The 22840-nt window shown below is 41.4% G+C and overlaps 1 protein-coding gene across 1 annotated transcript in view; it reads right to left on the bottom strand.

The window, feature by feature from the left end:
* The window catches only part of SH3BP1 (SH3 domain binding protein 1), a 64881-nt gene that overhangs the window by 27367 nt on the left and 14674 nt on the right, over positions 1-22840 (bottom strand). Inside the window, exons 3-8 of the mRNA XM_063426520.1 lie at positions 18320-18424; positions 18070-18146; positions 17748-17859; positions 16906-16982; positions 16458-16581; positions 6503-6571 (exon numbers count right to left, since the gene is read on the bottom strand). Of these exons, the coding sequence (XP_063282590.1) occupies positions 6503-6571; positions 16458-16581; positions 16906-16982; positions 17748-17859; positions 18070-18146; positions 18320-18424 (564 nt within the window). The remainder of the gene's footprint in view (positions 1-6502; positions 6572-16457; positions 16582-16905; positions 16983-17747; positions 17860-18069; positions 18147-18319; positions 18425-22840) is intronic.

The following is a 22840-nucleotide window of genomic DNA, read 5'->3' as shown; positions in this document are numbered from 1 at the left end:
CTAGAGGAGTATATTCGGGAGAATTTAGAAAAGGGATTCATTAGGAGGTCTTCTTCTCCGGCCGGGGCTGGGTTCTTTTTCATTAAGAAAAAGGATGGCACGCTGAGACCTTGTATCGATTACCGAGGCTTGAATAAAATAACTGTCAGAAATGCCTATCCTATCCCACTGATTACCGAGTTATTTGCTCGTCTTAAGGGCTCCAAGATCTTCACCAAGTTAGATCTTAGAGGGGCATACAATTTGGTGAGAATCCAGCATGGTCACGAGTGGATGACGGCATTCAATACCCGGTATGGCCACTACGAATACACGGTTATGCCATTTGGACTTTGCAATGCTCCTGCAGTATTTCAAGATTTGATTAATGAGGTACTTAGGGAGTTTCAACATGATTGTGTTATTGTTTACCTGGACGACATACTAATACACTCTAAGGAGATTGAGACTCACCATAAACAGGTCAGAAAGGTATTACACAAACTTCTGCAACATGGTCTATACTGCAAATTGGAGAAATGCAGTTTTGATCAGTCTCAGACAGACTTTCTTGGGTACGTGATTTCTGGGGAAGGGTTTAAAATGGACCCTGGAAAACTCCAATCTATTTTAGACTGGCCTTTGCCCAAAGGACTCAAGGCTATCCAGAGGTTTATTGGTTTTTCCAACTACTATAGGCGCTTCATTAAGGGATACTCCTCTATCATTGCGCCTATTACCAATATGACCAAACAAGGGGCTGATACTAAGGTCTGGTCTAAGGAGGCTCTTGTTGCTTTCAAAACTCTCAAGGAACTTTTTGCCTCGGCTCCCATTCTAGTTCATCCTGATACGACTCTGCCTTTCTTGCTCGAGGTCGATGCCTCTGAGATAGGAGTTGGGGCTGTTCTATCTCAAAGGTTAGGGGTGGATAAACCGTTACACCCTTGTGGTTTCTTCTCTAAGAAGTTATCTGGGTCTGAGAGCAGATATGACATCGGGGAGAGGGAACTGTTAGCGGTCATTAAGGCTTTAAAGGAGTGGAGACATTTACTGGAAGGGACATTACACCCTGTTACTATATTAACGGATCATAAGAACTTGTCTTATATTGGGGAGGCTAAGCGCTTATCCGCCAGACAGGCTCGCTGGTCCTTGTTCCTCACTCACTTTAATTATGTACTTACTTATAGACCTGGTTCTAAGAACTCTAAAGCCGATGCTTTGTCTCGTCAATATGAACCATCCACTATAACTGAACCAGTCCTGTCCTCCATAGTTCCCAAGGGAAATATCATCGCAAACACCAATCTTAGGATTCACTCTCCATTGCTTTCCGAGATCATGAAATCTCAGCATTTGGCACCCAAACAGACTCCTGGGGATCGACACTTCGTTCCTGCCACTCTCCAACTGGAGGTGCTACGCTGTCTCCATAACAGCAAAGTGGCGGGGCATCCGGGCATCCGCAAAACATATGCTCTGGTCTCTAAAGATTTTTGGTGGCCTGACTTACGTAAGGATATTAAAGAATTCATAGGGGCATGTGAGGTTTGTACCAAGACTAAGCAACCTCATTCGCTTCCATGCAGATTTCTGCATCCTTTAGAGGTCCCTGAAAAGCCATGGTCCTGTCTGGCTATGGACTTCATTGTTGATTTGCCTATCTCTAGAAAGCAGACTGTTATCCTCACTGTGGTGGACAGATTTACTAAGATGGCTCACTTCATTCCCTTACCTAAACTCCCATCTTCGCCTGAATTAGCGGAGATATTCGCTAGGGAGATTTTCCGTTTGCATGGGATACCTTCCCAAATTGTCTCAGACAGAGGCTCCCAATTTGTTTCCCGTTTTTGGAAATCTTTCTGCTCCCAACTAGGCATCAAATTGAATTTCTCCTCTGCCTATCATCCTCAGTCCAATGGAGCTGCTGAACGTACTAACCAAAAAGTTGAACAATATTTACGTTGTTTCGTTTCTGAACACCAGGACGATTGGGTCGGTTTGATTCCTTGGGCGGAGTTTGCACATAACAATCTCATTTGTGATTCTACGCAGTCTAGCCCTTTTTTCTTGAATTATGGCTTCCATCCTTCCATCCTTCCTTCGGAGTCTTCTTCTCAAGGGGTACCGTCGGTGGATATTCATGTTGCCAATTTAAGGAAGTTGTGGGATCAGACTCGACAAATCCTTCTGCACAATTCCATGCTGGTTAAAAAACACGCTGACAAACGTAGAAGGGCAGCACCGGTGTTTGTTCCAGGCGATAGAGTATGGTTAAGTACTAGAAACATTCGGTTAAAGGTGCCGTCCATGAAGTTTGCTCCTCGATATATTGGACCTTACAGGGTACTGTCTCAAATTAACCCAGTTGCGTATCGTTTAGCGTTGCCTAATGCCTTACGCATTCCGAATTCATTTCATGTTTCCTTGCTAAAACCACTAATATGTAACAGGTTCTCCTCCGCGATCGCCCCTCCTCGCTCTGTGCAAGTGGAGGGTCAGGAGGAGTATGAGGTCAATTCCATCGTTGATTCTCGAGTCTCCCGAGGGAAACTGCAGTATCTGGTCGATTGGAAGGGTTATGGTCCTGAGGAGAGAAGTTGGGTACCTCAGGAGGAGGTGCATGCTCCCCGTCTCCGCAGGGCGTTCCACTCTCGCTTCCCTTCTCGCCCTGGTGTCTTCCGCCCGGTGGGCGTATCTGAGAGGGGAGGTACTGTCAGGGTACCTGTGGTCTCTACCTCCGAAAGAGGTAGAGACTTAGCAGTTCCTTCATCCGGACGGTCTGATGGCTTCCTTCCTCGCGGTCTATCCGGTCGTGCAAAGCCGGCCGCGAGGGAGTGACTGCCTTTTACAGCATCACGTCCGGAAGTACGTCAGGACACTACCGGAACGACCTGTCAGTCTAATGCTGCAGGACCAATCAGGACGCCTCAGAGGCGTGGTTACTTTTCGGAACAGGGTATTTAACGGAGCTTCTCTCGTCAGCTCATTGCCCTGTCGTGGTTCTAGCTTGTTCTAGTCACTCAGTGCTTGTGTTCTGCTTATCCCCTTTGGTTTTGACCCGGCTTGTTTATTCTACTCTGTATACCTCTGTATCCTTGATTCGGCTTGTCTCTCGCTCTCCTGCCTTCTGTTACCCTCGACCTCGGCTTGTCTTTGACTATTCTCTCAGTACTACTTACGTTAGTCCGGCCATTCTAAGGTCCGGTATACGTATCTGGCTACTGTTTGTACGCTGCGTGTTGGATCCCTGTCCCAATCCTGACAGGTTGCTTCTGCACGCAATGTTGATGGTGAACAGATCAAAACACTGACAGAATCCATGGATGGCAGGCTTTTGAGTGTCCTTGCAAAGAAAGGTGGCTATATTGGTCACTGATTTGTTTTTGTTTTGTTTTTGAATGTCAGAAATGTATATTTGTGAATGTTGAGATGTTATATTGGTTTCACTGGTAAAAATAAATAATTGAAATGGGTATATATTTGTTTTTTGTTAAGTTGCCTAATAATTATGCCCAGTAATAGTCACCTGCACACACAGATATCCCCCTAAAATAGCTAAAACTAAAAACAAACTAAAAACTACTTCCAAAAATATTCAGCTTTGATATTAATGAGCTTTTTGGGTTCATTGAGAACATGGTTGTTGTTCAATAATAAAATTAATCCTCAAAAATACAACTTGCCTAATAATTCTGCACTCCCTGTATATATTATAGTCATTTTTTAGTCATCTGACTTAATTTAGTTTTAGTTGACTATATATTATAAGATTTCAGTCGACTAAATCTATAGTAGATTTAGTCGACTAAAATCTAATGGGTTTAGTTTCTCTATAATTTCCTAACTCATTATATGCTCATCTATTAACCTGTTACTTTTTACGGTATTAATGTTTGAACATGCAATATAGACACATATTTAACTGTTGTGATATAACGTCTTTATTATTTATCTTACAATTAAATAAAGAAACAAAAAATATGGCCTTGTTTTTTTCCAAAAAGACCAGTAATTAGATATCTATTAATTAAAACAAATTGCATATGACATTCTTCATTCTTTTATGTATGTGTATAAGGACTGTAGTGTGGTGTGTGTGTATTTAGGGACTGCACACAGGGGGAATAGAGGCTTTATGGTGGGAAGAGGAATTAAATTACTATTTTGTTTTTAAAAAGGGGAGCGTAACAATAGGCGTGCACAGCCCTTTTCATTATTGTGTGCACCGGGAAACTCTTCCCGTTGTTATGTTATATTTTAACGTTGTGTAATATTTATCAAACTGTTGAATGGATATGTTGCGTGGGTATGTGTTTTGTGTAGGTATGAGGTGGCTATAAGTGTTGTAGTTGTGAGTGAGGTGTGTGTTGTGGCTATCTGTGTGTACATATAAGGCTGGCTGTGTGTAATGTGAGTATAGTTGTGAGTGATGTTTGGGGCTAAGTGTGGGTATTTGTAAGTGGTATGTGTAGCTGTGAGTGATAAATTTAGGCCACTCTGAGTAATGTAGGTTACAATGTATGATGTGTGGGTAGCTGTGAGTAATATGTATTGATGTGTGTGCGTAATGTGTGTGAGCTGTCAGGGATTACATGGGAGGTAAAATAGACTTAGGCATGTTATGGCACAGTAGCCCACTTTCATATTTTTGAAATGCAACTTTTTCTTGCAGATTTTAATAATATAAATGAGAAGACCTCACTAATCCACACACGTATACACATATAGACTGTACCTATAGACTGTAAGCTTGTTTGAGCATGGTCCTCTTCAATCTATCGTTCCTGTAAGTTTTCTTGTAATTGTCCTATTTATAGTTAAATCCCCCCTCTTATAATATTGTAAAGCGCTACGGAATCTCTTGGCGCTATATAAATGGCAATAATAATAATAATAATAATAATAATAATAATAGAGACGGCAATCAGTCACGGAAGTGTTCGTTTAGAGAGGTACACACTCACAGATGCACACATACAAACATACACAGATACATAGTACACTCTCGCAGCCACACACACACAGACACATTCACACAGATACAGATATAAAGACACCCACAAACACATATATACAAATACACTTGATTATACAAAAATACAGACACAAATGTTTGCGCATGCATGGGTATCTACATCAAGACACAGGCACAAATACACACATACACTCAGATAGATACTCATATATATTTATGCATGCAGACATACTCACAGACACACATATACACACTAAAATACATATTCACAGAGACATACAAAAGTACACACACACACACACACATACACACATACACACATACACAATCATACATGCAGACGCATTCATAGATATAGGCAGGGCTAAACAATTACAGGTCCTGGCCTACAAGCCACATCTGAAATTTTGGCGCTGTAAAAATCAGGAAGCACCATCTGGCAGCTGTCTGAGAGACAGCAACTAGAGGTGTGATTAGCCCTGTAATCAAAACACTGTGGTTTCTCCAAAACCGCAGTGTTTTAACTAACAGGGCTAAGTGGAGAGGGGCAAGGCACCCAGACCACTCCAATGGGCAGAAGTGGTCTGGGTGCCTACAGTGTCCCTTTAACTCCTTAAGGACCAAACTTCTGGAATAAAAGGGAATCATGACATGTCACACATGTCATGTGTCCTTAAGGGGTTAAGGGTTATTGAAACCACAAAAGGGCACTGGACCATGGAGGCAGGAGTATATATATATATATATATGTATATATGTTTAGGCCTTTGTGTCAACTTTGTGTTACTGACACATGCACAGAGCATCAGACAATGCATAACGCATAAAAAGACAACCTTGTGAATATAATGCTGCGTAACCAAGGACACCTTGTGTATTTGAGATTGATGCGACTGTGTCAGTATAGGGGCGAAGGCCCTTCCTTCATAATGGAACTGAAGCATATTGAATTCTAAGTAGTGGAATCTTGGGGATATTGATGCAATTGAGTCACTTTCGGCTAAAAACTCCAGTTTTCACAATGCTGCATTTTGTCACCAAGGGCTCAGGACTGTAGCAAGATTAACGAAGACGTGACATTGAAACGTAATTTTTAAAAATAGTCCTGCCCCAACAAAAAATTATTTTAACTAACAGTTAAAAAAAAAACAAAAAAAAATTTAAATTGGTGATCTATCTCACACTACCATACTGGGATCAATGACACAATCACAATCTCCCACTTGAAGTTGTGTGAGTGCCAAGCTAGTTAGGTAAGATGAACTTTTCTTTCAGTCGCCCCCCCCCCCAAAAAAAAACAGTTAACAACTGCTCAACAAATAGACAAAAAAGTGTCGTCCAAATTTATTTTAATGCATGTTATTGAGTATGTACCACAGCCACCTACATATGTGTATGTTGCAAAGATCTAGTGTCTTACAAGAAAAAAAAGAAAACAGGTATCATTTAATTTCTATAACTTTGTATAACATTGGGTCTGTGTTAGTACTGTGCTAGTACATTGGGTCTGTGCTAGTACATGTGTGTGGTCGTGTGACTCACCCTGATGAAGTAATTCTCATATTCTTCTTCTTTGGTGGAGAAGTGATAAAGGTCGGACAAATAATCATCCTGTGCAAAAAAACAGAGAATATCTGTCTGCAAGATAAACATAACCACATCTCGTGCACACATGTATTTATTTTGCTCACATACATTTATGTTGAGGTTATGTAAAAAGCTATTCAAAAAGTTGACGAATAACTTTGTATATATAGGTCATATAAATGCTATAAACATAAATTGGGCCCCTGTTTTAAAAAAAAGTTGAAACTACTGCTCAGAGAGAGAGACAGAGACAGAGAGAGGAGAGAAACAGACACAGCCGTGCCAATTTTTCATCCTTTAGAACTTTGTCCTACAATTTATCTTAATACAGGACACCAGATTAATGTATTACCTTTAGTTATAGAGTAGTGTTATATCATATGATAGGTAAGAAAAACACTAATAGATTTCAAGCTCAAAATTTCAAAATGTAAAAAGCTTTTTGCATCATACCTACACCTGCTCAGGTCCCTATCTTCAGCATTAGAATGGGTATTGTGAAACACAGCGATTGCTTTGTTTGGTTGTTCTTTGTCCAATAGGCATTTTATTAGATGCCAGCGATCCTAATTTCATAATAGTTCAGTTTCCAAATGTATTTCCTAGAGATCAACTTGAGCTTACGTATTACCATGAATCACAAAGGCATCCAAAAGACAAAAAATACAACAAACAATAACATTTTTTTTTTTTTAAACAGCAATTTACTAGGTATTGTTCCAAACAGAAGCACGACAGCTTGGTTTTAAAAAAAAAAAAAAAGGAAATAGCAAAAAATAAAATACAAATAAAAACCACCAGCATTACATTTGTAGAAATTTATGTAATTGCTTCCTTCTTTCTATGAAGGATTGACACATAGTTCCATGCATGCCTACACCAGCACCCTGCTTTCCCACTCAGAGATTTGCAGAGATTTGGTTTGTAACTGGGTCTGTTTACACAAAAATATTTAGAAACTGTGAATGTGTTGGAATCTATGGTATGACAGAAATACTGTACTTAGATTGTGACTGGCACATTCATCTTAAAAGCATAGTACACATTAATAGAATTATTTTTAAATGTCAATTTTGTAGCAAGTTGGTAGCACTCAGTCCTTAATACTGCATACAACCCTAAATTTTTGATCAAACAACAAGAAAATGGTTCAGCAATTCTGTTTAATTCCAGTGAACAATGGTTTTATTTAGGCAACTGCACAAAATTAAACAAATGTAAATTCTCTGATTAAACTGCACACCAGCTGACAGAAAATAGGGTTGCCACCTTTCTCAGAAAAAAATACCAGCCATGCTAACTTCCACAGGTAATTATATATGTGTGACATCACAGGACATGACATCGCAGGACATGACATCACATGGAGTGACATAATAGGAAAGGAAAATACATTGGTAAGAGGAAATTTCCATCAATCACTAAAAAAACTACTTACAATTTCATTTTGCAGTATAGAGGGATTGCAATGCAGTTTGGAGAGTTTGGAACTATCATCTGAATGCAACCAGTATCAGCATGTAATGCAGTTACGGTATATTAAAGGGCCTTAATTGGTGACTTTGGGGTGATTTCAAAATTAAGACTAGGAAGGACCAGGGATATATATATATAAATTCTTCCCAGTCTTCATTTTGAAATCACACTGAAGTCAACAATTAAGGCCCTTTAATATAACTGCACTACTATATATATATATACACACACACACACACATCTTCAGCGGCATTAGTACAGGTTAACACAGTGAAGGAGTTTAAGCATGCATGGGATAGGCATACGGATATCCTAGCTATAAGATAAGGCCAGGGACTAATGAAAGTATTTAGAAAATTGGGCAGACTAAATGAGCCGAATGTTTCTTATTTGCCATCACATTCTATGTTTCTATTCCAGGCAATTGCCAACATCTAAGATGGCGGCCCCAATGCAGAATCTGTAATACATAGCAACCAGTTCCACAATTGTAGATCTACACTGTGCTGTGACATTTTATCATATTTACATTTATGCTAATCCAAATTGCTCATATAATATTTATTTACTACCTACAATAACCTATTCTTTTATGTATAACTATACCGGATTGCCACCCGGACTAAAAATGACGTCCGGATTACTTCCGTAAACGCCACTTCTGGGTGACCTACATAACACGACTACAGTCCACAACATAAAGGAACCGGATATGACGTCAAGACAACTAGCGGAAACTGGAAACAGCTGTGATACACACAGGAACCGGCTAACATCAACCAAAGACAATATAAATCACCAAGACCTGATCCCCTAGAATCCACTTTTGAAAAAGCTTTGGTGAAACGCGTCAAGTGAGGAGTGAGGACGTATAATTTACACCAGAGGACTGGTTTTCATATTCATTTATTTTCATTTACATTTTTTTATATATCAAGTTTTATTAATAAAGTACTTATTCTCTACATATATATCCAGCCCTTTATATACTTACCTCACATCCAATTCAGGTTGCTGACTCGGGTCCACGTATATCCCTAGGTGGGAATTGTTCCACCTAAAGTTCTATACACTAGAGCAGCTCCTTGCTCTAGGTTATGTAGGTTGGTTTTATCCTTTTAAAGTCACTATCACCATACCATACCATTGGATTTTTTATCTTATTTTTTTATGTATGATGACCATCACCACTCAAGTACAATGCATTGATGATATCTACAAAGACATCCTAAGACAGGGATTATTTCGTCCAGGCCAATGAAATAGAGCTTATATAGCTCTATAAAGCACGAGTGTTCCTTTGGCACTATTTTATATATCGCACTAGTTTATCATTAAGCTGCACTATTATTTCATCTTTTTGTTTTAAGATACATGTTCTTGGAAATCGTCACCTCCTGTTACGTATGTAATTTGAAGTTCCAGTGCTGTTAACCTTGTTTTTTATTGTATTTATTTGTACTTTACAAGGGTGGGGGAACTTGTGTTGGTGGACTGTAGCTACTGTGTCAGATAGAGAGCGCTTATTTTGTTTTGTTATAGTAAAGTAAGTTAATATCTGATTGAAAATGAAACTATGCAGGGCTACGTGAAAGAAGCTGAGAGGGCTCAGGGGGCTCTAAGGAATGAGATGCGAGGAGTAAGTGACGGACATGGAAAAACTCAAAATCTAGATTTAAGGAGAGGTCTGTCCCTCATTTCCATTACCTGGTTTTATTTGAAATTATCTTGAGAGCTGCTTCCCCACCAGCTATGGTGAGACCTGTGTGTCTCTATTGATAAGTGACACCTTTCTAAATATGAAGTCCTGTGCAAATTCCAGAACCATCTCATGTCGATTTGAGACCTGCAGGTCTACTTTATAATCTTGTTGTTGTTTTACATGCTCAGTTATCCTTGATCGAGACCTGCAAATCGCCGGGTGTTTCATTATTTCACTTGAAAATGTGAGATAAAAAAATATTTACAAAAAAAAAATTACTTCATGTGGGCTGTCAGTCACAGACAGGGGTGGTGTGGCTTGGGCTGCATAAACAGAAACAAAAGTGATTTAACCCATAAATGGTAGGGAATTGAGCAGTGAGATGTCAGGGGCAGGATCTACACACAAAAACTGTTTTGTAAAGTTAAAGCTGCTTTGATGCCTATAGTATCCTTTTAAGTTTTATTTTTACAACAAAGTCCTAGAGTGCTTTGCATTTTTTATTTTATTTATTTTTTTACAATTACTTCTCTCTGAAGCCTGGTTCCTCAGGTATCTCTGTCTTTTCTGGCTTTCAAAGTTGAATGACTATTGTCAAAATGCACTTCTGCGTTAGCTGAGTCACAGAAGAGGGGCTCTACTTTAGGTGCTGGTGGAGCCACAGTTTTTGTTTAACCCCTTAAGGACACATGACGTGTGTGACATGTCATAATTCCCTTTTAATCCAGAAGTTTGGTCCTTAAGGGGTTAAAGTAAATAAATAATATAATATATCTCAATCATACTAACTCATTGGCTTTCAGTAATCTCATTGTTCTTAACCTTGACAAAAGCACACAACATTCCCCAAGGTGAAATACCACTGAGGTATGCAAACTACAATTTTCTCCAAGGCGAACCCTTATGAACCGTAGCTCAGATTTTATTTATGTGCAAACAAAGTCACAAATGACAATAACAATAATCCAAGAAGAAAAACTCACAGGCACTCCAATTTTTCTTCTTGGATTATTGTTCTGGGATTGCTGGTCCTGCTCTGGAGCAGCCTTGGCCGTTGGGATTGAGTGCGGTTCTCACCATTTACTCTGCTTAAATGACAATAACAAGTCTCATATGAACACTCATGGCTTAAGGTGTTGTTTAAAAAGCAGTGAGCTGTATTAAGCTGACAAACAAGAAACAAACATTTAAGCCAAAATAATAGAAGTTGATTATTTTCCAGCTTAATTGTTGCAATTCACCGCATTGTTCTAGTCAATAAATCCCAAAGGTTTATTTTTCAGAATCTTTTTATTATTATTTTTATATAACCACAAGCAGTCAGTGGCTGTATATTTACAAATAAAAGTTACCAAAATACCTTACAAAAAACATGTGTCTGGCACATGCAATAGTGCTAGCTCAATTAAAGCTGCATTTTGGGGAGGTGGGGATTTTTGGGGGGAGGGAGGAGCGCAAAGAGAGGTTTGCAGGGTGAAATGTTGGTTTGTATGGTGGTGGCCATCATTACTGAAGATCCTGTGAGATGTTGAACAGATAATATCATACTTGCATAATAAGGTGCCATAAACATTTATTGCACATCATATGATAGAATGCCTGTTCACATCAGACGTCATGAACATCGGACTGTAAATGGCAGGATATGGTGGCAGAAATTCTGCCATTTACCAAAGATCAGAGCTTACATTAGGCAAAGTAGTCCTGTCACGACAGGTTCACATTTTAAGAAAAGGAAGAATTATAAATGTAAATTGGATTCTTCTAAGCCAATAGATTGCTCTGGGAGGAGGCAATAAATTTAACAAAAAAAAAACAAACTGTATGGGCACTAGAAGTCAAACATTGTCAACTATAGTTATTATGTTGCTGAAATAAAACCACCTTTTTTTTTAACATACTACTAATTCTGAAAGCTTGGGGGCATCTACTAAATGTAGGAAACTCTCAATTCTGAAAGCTTGGGAGCATAAGTCACTTATCAGGAAACACCTGATAAGTAACTTATTAACCAAGTATAATATATCCAGGCACACACATTACTGGGCCTTTCAAAGAGCAGGTGAGGAGAAACTGTACACTAAATCCACGTGGTGAGATTATATGTACTAACTTTGTTTATATATCTGTATCTCTGCAGTAAAGCAAATAAGTTACTTGATTTAATATCAGGATAACTGACATGGTTTTCTTATTTCATACTACGCTGATAAGAAATATAGCTATATTACTATTGCACACGAGATCTAGTAAGTAAGTAAATGTGTATTTATGATAAATTATCTATCAAGCAACTGATATTTAGCTTAAAGAGGAACCATCACTTCTCTGGAAAGTACACTCTGGATAAAAAATCCACCCATCCCCCAGCCCACATCCTGGGCTATCTCAGCTAAACCAATCCAAATGTGATTTCCTGAGATCATGACTTATGATGATATCAGACAAGGAGCCAGTGCCAGCAGAGTGAAAGAAAATTGAAGATTTCACAATATTCAGGAGGGCAAGGGGGGGGGGGGGGAGGGGGGCAGGAGGTCTATATAGTGTTCTTAACACTATAGGTATACGTGTTTGTGTTCCTGACCCTATAGTGTTCCTTTAACAAAAAATCAGCTATGATTTTCCCTCTCTTAATGCAATCTCCTAAAGTTGGCAGAGACCACAAACTGGTTGGCAACAGCATGCGTTGATTGGCGTGCTGTCTGGCTGACCCCGGGTGCCGATGCATGCTGTCTGACTGTGCCACTAGCTCCTTGTGACGACCTCCCCCTGCTTCCAACTCGTCTCCTCCTCCTCCTCCTCTCTGTCTCCCAATCTGAACTTTCCTCCTGTTCTTCTTCTCTTCTAGCGGGCACCCACGTGACATCCACAGACGCATCGTCATCATCAACTGCTTCACTTGTATCTGACAACTCAGCAAAGGAAGCAGCAGTGGGTACAACATCATCATCATCACACCGTACGTGTGTAATGCTGCCTGACTGAGACATATCCCTGTTATCTACATCCTCTGGCAATAATGGTTGCGCATCACTCATTTCTTCCAACTGATGTGTAAATAACTCCTCTGACATACCAAGAGAAGCGGCTGTGGTGCTAGTGTTGGTGGTGGTGGCAGGCGGGCGAGTGGTAACTTGAGAGGTGCCCGAAGCTAAGCTGGAGGAGGATGGTGCGTCGAGGTTCCGAGCGGAAGCTGTAGAAGATTGGGTGTCCTGTGTTAGCTAGTCAACTATGTCCTCAGAACTTTTCAAGTTCAGGGTACGTGGCCTCTGAACACTGGGCATTATTCTAGGGCCAAAGGGAATCACAGAACCACGACCACGACGGCCCCTGCGGGGTGGCCTGCCTCTGCCTGTCATTTTTTTTTCGATTAGTGGTACTATGCGTGAAAGCTACTGTGACAACAGATATGAGTGGCACTGGTGTGACACTGTGCCCTGGCAGGCCCTGAAACGCACACTCGTGAAGGAAACTGACTGCTATTATATTACAGTCCAAAAAGTTTAGTTTTTTTTAAATGTAAGCTATTGGGACACCAGATATGAGTGAGTGGTGGTACTGGGCAGGCCCTGAAACGCACACTCGTGAAGGAAACTGACTGCTATTATATAACAGTCAAAAAAGTTTAGTTTTTTTTTTAAATGTAAGCTATTGGGACACCAGATATGAGTGAGTGGTGGCACTAGGCAAGTGGGCACAGTATACGCTGCGAGCCTGACACACACGCTGGCAGACAACTAACTGCTATTCAATCTATTACAGTCAAAATTGTATTTATTTTAAAAATGTACACTACTGTTACACCAGATATGATTAACATGCTGTATTTTTTGCATGCTCACATCTTTAAAATTTTTGCATTAAATAAAAAAAAGCAACGTTTTGCAGAAGCCTTCCTCTTTAGTCATGCATTTCATAAGGAAGTGTTTCTGGCATGAGGGGGTGTGGCTAAACAGGCAGGCTTAGGTGCAACATTCTGCAAAACATGTATTTACTCTTATGCCAAACTTTTTTTTCTTATGTAAAACTCAAAGATTTGAGCATGCAAAAAAATACAATAATACAATATACAATATAATAATGAGGCCTAAACCTATGAAATGCATTGGTATTGGTGCCCAGAATTGGTGTATTGGTGCCCAGAATGTCCTTTTTAGTTTTTGTTAATTTCTTTGTATTTTGTTGTGGTATTTACCATTTTATAATTTTTTTGTAAACTATATGTGAATAACATATTGCTTGGGAAATAATTTGATTAGCTAGTATGAATGGTTGATTGATTTTGATTTGTTCGCCAGCTGTATTGAGCAAAGTTATATGATTTATTTTTCCCAAAATTGCTAGCCGATTTTTTTTTTTTTATTTGATTTGTGAAAATGTCTATCATGGAATTATTGCCATCATTAAACTTGTGTATCTAATAGTGGACACTTGTTTATATTGGCATATTCTTACTTTATGAATTCATTTAACTACATGGCTGAGAAGTAATCTACTGAATGTATTATAGTAAATATAACATAAGAACTTGTAGACGAATTCCAATATTAATATTTCATCATGCATTCAGAAGATGAAACTTAAGATATCTATAAAGATTAATGCATGTTATAAAATTGTATAAACAGCATACAGTAATATAGGAGAATGGAATGATATGATTGATAGACTTTTGGTAACACAGAAAGAAGTTGTTAAACTAGATTTAAGAGCATATTAAAGCATTAGTCCGAGGTAGATTGGATCACAACTTTTCATGCATCATAAATCATGCTTTCAACACACACAAAAAAAAATCATATTATTGTTGATTTATACCAGGGACTAGCACATGTGCAGTAATTTCCCTATAAAGACCAATTGGCTCCTCTCACACACACACACATGATACAGCCATACCTTGACTTCAACAGAAGTAAGCCAATCATACTTGCACTGTGCACACCTGCAAGTGGTTCTCATTAATTCCTCAGAAGAAATGGCAATCATATGGCATAGTGAGCCTTGTAACCTCACCAAAAGCTCTCTGAAAATGCAAACATGATTTTTCAAAAAAATTGCGAGATAATAATACCCACAAAATAGTTTTCGATTTAGATACAAGTAAAATTAAAATGTTCTTTAATATGAATATAACCTTTTTTCTGGGTACAAAAGTATGAAATATATACGTAAACTTGCATAAATATATAGTTACCAGCAGGGCCGGATTAACATAGGGGCTGATGGAGCTGCAGCTCCAGGCCCATGCCCATTGATTTAAAAAAAAAACATTTTTTTTTTACACAGTATTCTTAGAGTTTCCAACTGGCTGGTATTTTATTTGAGGCTGCCTGACCGGTGCCGATATTGCAGTCATACTGGCAATACAAATGCTGGTATTTTTCTCAGTATAAACAGAGATTACGATGCAATACCAGCACTGGCCAGTAGGGGCCGCTGTGTGTGTGGAGAGAGGCAGGCATAGGAAGTTCCAGCATATCCCTCCCTGCCTGTCTCTACTCACTGGTCCGCAGGGGAGCAGCTACAGAGAGTCCAGACAGAACCTCCCACCATGTAGAGACAGCCTCAGAGAAGTGAGGGATGGGGGGAAAAGGCTGCAAGGAGACATGGGGGCACTGGGAGATATGGGGATACTGAGACACTAAGTGACATTGGGAGACATCATGACATCATGACACAGACACTTGGGGACACAGACATTTGGGGACACTGGGAGACATGGGGACACTGAGACACTAGGGACACACTGTCCCAATGTCTCCCAGTGCCCCCATGTCTCCCTGCCAGTGTCCCTGGTATCTCAGTGTCCCTGGTGTCTCAGTGTCCCCATGTCTCCCAGTGTCCCTGGTGTCTCAGTGTCCCCATGTATTCAAGTGTCCCCTAGTTTCCCAGTGTCCCCATGTGTCCCAGCCAGTGTCCCTAGTGTCTCAGTGTCCCCATGTCTCCCAGTGTCCCTGGTGTCTCAGTGTCCCCATGTATTCAAGTGTCCCCTAGTTTCCCAGTGTCCCCATATGTCCCAGCCAGTGTCCCTAGTGTCTTAGTGTCCCCATGTCTCCCAGTGACCCCGGTGTCTCAGTGTCACCATGTGTCTCAGTGTCCCGATGTCTCCCAGTGTTCCTATGTCTTCCAGTGCCCCAAGTGTCTCAATGTCCCCATTTCTCTCAGTGTCCCCAGGTCTTCCAATGTCCCCTGTCTCAGTGTACCCATGCCTCACAGTGTTACCATGTCTCTCAGTGTTCCTAGTGTCCTAGTGACATGGGGACCCTGGGAGACATGGGGACACATACACTAGGGGACACTGGGAGACATGGGGATATAGACATAGGGGATACTGAGAGACATGGGAATACTGGGGGACATGGAGGCACAAGAGGAAATTAGTTAAGTTAATGCTGACTTTGGTTTCTCTAACACTGTGGCATGTTCCCTTTCTTCTACACTCACTGCATGATTGGCAAGCAGCCTGACATGCATTAATGCCAGGCTGGCCTTCCAATTCTTTGGGCAGACATGCCCCCTTTTTGGGCATGTCCGCCCCTTTTGGCAGGTTACGCAATTTGCACCAGTGGCACACCCTTTTAGAGAGAGATTAGCATAGGGTATGTGTTTTCTTATAGCTGCTGTCTTCTTTCCCTCCAGCACCATCTCCATCAGATAAATGACCCGTGGGAGTGTTTTAGTGTTTTTTTTATATCCACTACTATCTATGTCTATATTATGATCACATACCTTGCTTTGTTCGAGTCTTCTCCTCAGCTCCTCTTCCTCCTCCTTGAGACTTTCCAGTTTGGCTGGGGTTGTTGTGCTGCCTACTCCCTGCCCCCCAGAAATATTCTTTTGAGCTTGAGATAATCTGCAATTAAAACAGAATTTTAAATACAAATTTTTTTTTGTACTTTTCAACATGTCACATAACAGAATATCTACGTATATGCATACGCTTGTCATATAGCTTTAGCGGGACAATAACAGTCCTCTCCCAGAGAGGTATTTGTACTCATGTACATCTGGCATATACAGGTATGTGTGCATGTACGCACCTGTCAAATTGTAGTACCTATACACACCAACCAGTACTGTGTACCTAAATACTCCTGTTACATAGTGATGCTTAGCTCGGTGTATATGCCTGTTACACAGGGTTACATGTACATTTTGAAATTATATTTATCATCACCTGCTTTTTGTATTGTTCCAGTCTGTGATCAACTTCTGAAGCTGTTTACGGCGCTTTAGGATGGCAGGTAATTCCTCCTGAGGGGGAAGAGATGGCGCTGTAGGTGGTAGTAATGGAGGAAGTGTGCCGAAACACAAAGTAAAGATGGGATTGCAGGACATAGTGAGGTAGAATAATGGAGGTAGAGTAAGCAGATGATTATTACGGTGGTGAAGCTGATAAAGCAGGTGACAATGGTGAGGAGGGCTGCAGATGAAGCAGGTGACACTGATGGTGTGGGAGTTGGTGAAACATGTGAAAATGATTGCAGGAAGTTAGTGATAATGATGGTGGAGCAAATAACAACAATGGCAGCGGAGACAATTAAACATGTGATAATGACAATGGGAGATGTGGTAAAACAGGTGATTTTGGCCAGTAAGTTGCCAAAGTAATCGGTTGGGATAAGTGGTGGTGGAGCATTTCACATTAATGGTGAGAGGATACAGTGATGGCATGAAACCGGTCAAGCAGGTAGTGGGAGTTGCTGTTGTGAGAAGGGGTAGGAAAACTTCAGCAATCCAGATGTGGAGGACTACATCTCCCATAAAGCTCTTAAACCATAATGCTGGCAAAGCATGATGGAAGATGTAGTCCTAACATCTGGAATACCAAAGGTTACTTATCCCTGTTGTAGGGTAATGGTGGGGACGCTGGTAAAGCAAGTGAAAATAACGGTTGTAAGGGGTGAAACAGATGATAATGATAGTGGGAGAAGTGGTGAGATAAGCGAGGTTAATATACAGATCATAATTAGAGATAGCATAAGACAGAGTTCCGTCTGAAAGGAAAGGTTACATTACCTCACTAAGCTTGTTTAGTGGTTGTAATACATCTCTCTCCATGCAAATTTCAAACTCCGCCAAATCTTGAGCCAGTGTGGTCTCAACGAAGCAACCCATCTCCAGTGTCCTCCTGTAAGAAGAGGTAAAAAGCTATACTGGGCTGGTTATGAACGGGTGGGCTGTGTGATGGTTAACATTTACACAGTGTCTATAGTTCTGATCATTCGCTATATTCTGACATATGAATTTACTAGCTGAATTAATAAAACAACACATTGGAGGTCTACTTATGGGGAGTTATGTGCATTGTTTCATTGTGTATTGACTCATATTCGCTCACCTTAGACTTGACTCAAAGTCAATTTCCTTTATACAATCAGCCATTGCTAGTGAAAGAGACATCAGGGCCAACTTTTTCTGTAAAAGTGACAGAAATTGTGTTGTTAATGACAATACATGTATAAAGATATATATTCTATTCTTCAAGGAACACCATCTAACATTCATATTACCCAATGGTGAAAGATTAATTGGTCAAACACAGTACAACCAGTTTTAAGCAATAACCGATTACAGTTTGGCAAACTCACCAGTCTTTTCTCCATGTCGGAACCTAGGGGGCCTTGCATACAGCTAGCCAAGCGTTTTCCAACAAGGTGAGCCACTTTTTTCACTGGTTCTACCTGCTGGTCTGCCTGACAGTCACAAAAGAGAAAATAATCCATTAGTAGGGCGAGGTTACTACTTTTATTTTCAATTCATTATTGGTACAATTCCACTAAGCACACAATAAATAAATCGTATTAGTCAAGTGATGATATTACACAACATACTTTCTCTGGATAATAAGAACTAAACACATGGAAACAGACTTGCTTCAGTTCCTCTTTCTGTACAGGAACTTGTTTTTAAAAATATGTTCCACAATATGTCCCATATTGAATAAAAAAAAAAACAATTTCCCTGTTAAATGTCTGTATTTATAGATGTATTCTTAGAAATGAATGAGGCAAAATGATCCCAACACACTGAAATTTCTTAGTTCAATGCTTTAGACTAATCTACCCAAAACAAAAAAAAAACCTAGGATAAGCAGTATAAAAACGCATTATTGGTCCTTAAAATGGATGAGCTTAAAGGGACACACATCACTTTGCGACAACTGTCTCAACTCTGCAGGCTGAAAAAAGCAGGTAAATTTGATTTTTTTGTTATCTTTTTCTTTCTTATGCTTTCCAAACCTACTCCAGCGAGGACATTGATTGGTTAGATCCCTAAGAATGGTGGAAAAGTTCATTGGTCATGCTTGACAGATTTATACATGTGCAGTTAGAAGATCTCTTTGCCTTGCAATATCCTAACAGGGGTAGAAGAGATGGAGTCTGATCAGTGTGATCATGTTGACCAGGCTCCAGTGTTGGTTTTCTATCTCCTGCTACTGCAGATACTGTGAATACCCTATTTCTGCCATCAGTGGACTGTTCTGAAACTGGGGTGGGTGGGTGGATATAAAGGGAGGCTGAAGAAACTACCCTACCTTAGAGGCTTGCTTAAATAACAGAATCTTGCAAAATTTGGGAGTGTAGCCAACTCCTTGATTTTTAACTCCTCCCTGTCACAGGTGCCTCATCCCAGGGCCCTTTTTAGCCTTGCACTACAGAGAGCCCTAGTTGGATTTCTTTCCCCAAGTAAGTGCGTTAATCTCATAAGAGAAGACATTAGGCTGTTAGAGTAGGACCTGCCAAAGATGGATTACATTGACATTGTGGCAGGTTTATGCAATGTATGATCATATAATGTAACTAAACCCCCATTATGTTTGCCTAGATTAGGTGTTTTTTTGTTTTGTTTTTTTAAATATTAAAATCTGTCAACATTAAAGTTGCTGTTTAGTGGATGAGTGAGTGTGCTGGATCTTGTGTATTGTGTGTAGTATTTAATAATGCAATCTGACCAACTTTATAAACATTTATTACATACTTTTTAGGACTTCAAAGTTCTTCTGGCTTTATTTTGGTTTGTATATTGGTTTACAAGCATTTGCTTGCTGGTTTAAAAAAATAATTGTCAAAAGATGCATGTCCGCGTGGGTCGTCCAGGGAGATAGAGTACACAAGGTGGCGGCCTACGCAGACGACCTCCTTTTCTTCGTGAGCAACCCATTGGTTACATTGCCCAACCTACTAGCTGCCTTTGATAGGTTCGGACAGATCTCTAACTTCAAGCCCTCCCCTTGTCCATACCCCCTGAACTGGTTGAACGGCTGACTGGGGAATTCCCCTTTAAATGGTGCCAGCGGCGAGTAAAATACCTCGGGATCTGGTTGACCAGAGACCTGACAAAACTCTATCAAGAGAACTTTCTCCCAATTCTCCAAACGCTCCACGCAGACTTTCTCAGATGGGGACACCTGTGCATGTCGTGGTTCGGGAGGATAAATACAGTAAAGATGAATCTGTTGCCACGTCTGCTGTATCTTTTCCAAGCTATCCCGATAACGATCCCGCGGACCTACTTCAACTGCCTGGGCTCGGCGATACTGAGATTTGTCTGGGCGAAGGGACCGCCGAGGGTAAGAAAGACGCAGCTTATGCTCCCGAGACATCGTGGGGGGACAGCCCTCCCGTCACTACAGGGATACTATCAAGCGACACATCTCTTACGAATCATAGAATGGCATGTTCCGGACTCAGAGAAACTATGGGTCCACATGGAGCGGCTTCAAGCTAAGGGGCGTATTCCACCGATGGTATGGATACAAAACCCGACATGCGACAGTATATTGCTGAACCACCCATTCATAGGCACGACGCTGAGAACATGGACAACCATACGATTCAAACTGCAGCTCACCACGAACCCAACACCGCTGACACCTGTGATACATAACCCGGATCTGGCGGGAGGCCTGACGCAAGGGGACATTGAGGGACTGGGGGGGAGGACGGCACAACACCTTCAAGCTTGGTTTGCAAATAAAGCACTGAAACCGTTGGAGGACATTCTGGGCCAGGACAGGGCGACAGGGATCCTGCGATTTAGGTACCACCAGGTACGCCGGTACTATGCCACACTACAGGGTGAAACACCTAGTCCACTGGGACCTAACTCATTTTGAAACGCTATGTTCTGGGGGAACGCACCCGACACGCGGCGTCTCGACTCTTTATGCTATGCTCCTGGGCGCAGACGCGGGACCCCCGGTGCACTTCCACTCAAAGTGGGAACAAGCTACAGGCGTCAACTTAACGGAACAACAATGGGAGCAAATACACGTTCTATCCCACCAAGGAATACTCAGCTCCAAAATGCAAGAACTTAACTACAAACTCCTGACGTATTGGTATAGGACCCCTGCACGACTACATGCCATGGGGATCGCACCCAACAATAATGTTGGCGATGCGAAATCGCAGAGGGGACGGAACTACACATATGGTGGTCCTGCCCTCGGATAGTCCCCTACTGGCAACAGATCTACGACACAATGGTGGAAATCCTAGATGAGGACATCCCCATGGAGCCCCTCCCTATGCTCTTAAACCACACCCAGATGTCCCTAGGGCGCTACAAGAAAACCCTTATTAGACACTTTCTCAACGCAGCCAAAAGCCTCATCCCCGCCAGATGGAAATCACCGGATATCCCAACCATTACACAATGGATAGACAAGGTTGATGAGCTTTATACAATGGAATCCCTTACGGTGGAACTCCAAGGAACACAAGAACGCTGCACCCGCTTGTGGACACCGTGGATAACCCACATTTCCGATCGGAGGTGGGGGTGACCGTGGGCTGCCCGCCCTGGGCCAGAAGAGGAGGCCAGGTAGCGTAGGAGGGGACTGGACCGCGGCAGCGCTAACTCTCCCCCTTCTCCCCACCCACCCCCTTTTTTTTCTCTCTTCTTCTCCTCTCTCCCCTCTCTTCCACAAACCACCACCATAACCCAAAGACGGGACCATACTAAGGCGACTGACAGGGGAAGAAATGGGACCTTGCCCGGAGAGACTCACTACCAGACAGAGACGTGGGCAACGGGGGGGAGGGCTACACAATTAGAAGGAGCCCCGGTAATACGAAGAGGTCACCAAGACTAATGACCACCTCGCACCTGGGAGACCCTAACGCCTTTAGCCACAATGGGACACACAGTGGCCAATGATAGTAGGCAGGCTGGAGATCACTTGGACGAGGCAACGCCACCACTCCCCTCCGGGGGGAGGGTGTAAGGAGCTGACGTGAGAAACATACCCCCCGCGCTAGGCCCATAGGGGTTGGAGCTGCACCGAGTGAAGGCCCCAGGGCAATACTCATAGGGAGAAGAGGCCTCCATCCCCCTTGTGAGCTGTGGGGAGACTGGCTCAGACACAGAAGCTTAGCCATCATATTGCACCCCACCAACCGAAGCACACGCCCATGCAAATTGAAGACCACGCACTAGCTACAACACAAAACACAAACCACAGCCCCTCCAGCAGAACTCATAATGAGAGCCAGACTGACTTGTGTTAGGCCCCTGATTAACATTCCCCCGCAAAGACAGATCCAGTATCACGGATCACTATGAACACTAGGTACGAGACACGGGGCAATGAGGACTGACCAAGATAGGAGGACGGGGATAGACATGATGGGGGGGGGGGGGGGAGGGGAGGATGTGGGGAATATGAGAGACGAAATTACCAATTTTCCAACGGCATAAAGGTTTACTGAGCTTGAAATACTTGTTAAACCGTGTTAATTGCTAATGTTTGACCTGTACTGTTAACTATCCACTCTAAAATAAAGAATGTCAAAAAAAAAAAAAAAGATGCATGTCCCTTTAATGTTAAGGATAATGAGACAGTCTGAAGCAGAGGTCACAAAACACAAAAATATACAATCTTGTAAAATTAGCAAAGGTAGAGTATAGCACAATTCTGGGAAAACAATAAACCAAAGGAATCACACAGAATTCTGAACGCACTCTCGTGTATCAGAGACCACAACAGGGCAATGGGCAAAACAGAAGATTAGTCTTAAATACTCAAATGTGGATTTTCATTGGACTGGTAAAATTTTCCTGCATGAAGGAAATGAAGCTGATGACTCCAAAATAAAATAAGACAG

The sequence above is a fragment of the Pelobates fuscus genome, chromosome 7 (assembly GCF_036172605.1).
Source record: "Pelobates fuscus isolate aPelFus1 chromosome 7, aPelFus1.pri, whole genome shotgun sequence".
NCBI lineage: Eukaryota > Metazoa > Chordata > Amphibia > Anura > Pelobatidae > Pelobates > Pelobates fuscus.
This window is presented reverse-complemented; position numbering and strand designations above follow the sequence as displayed.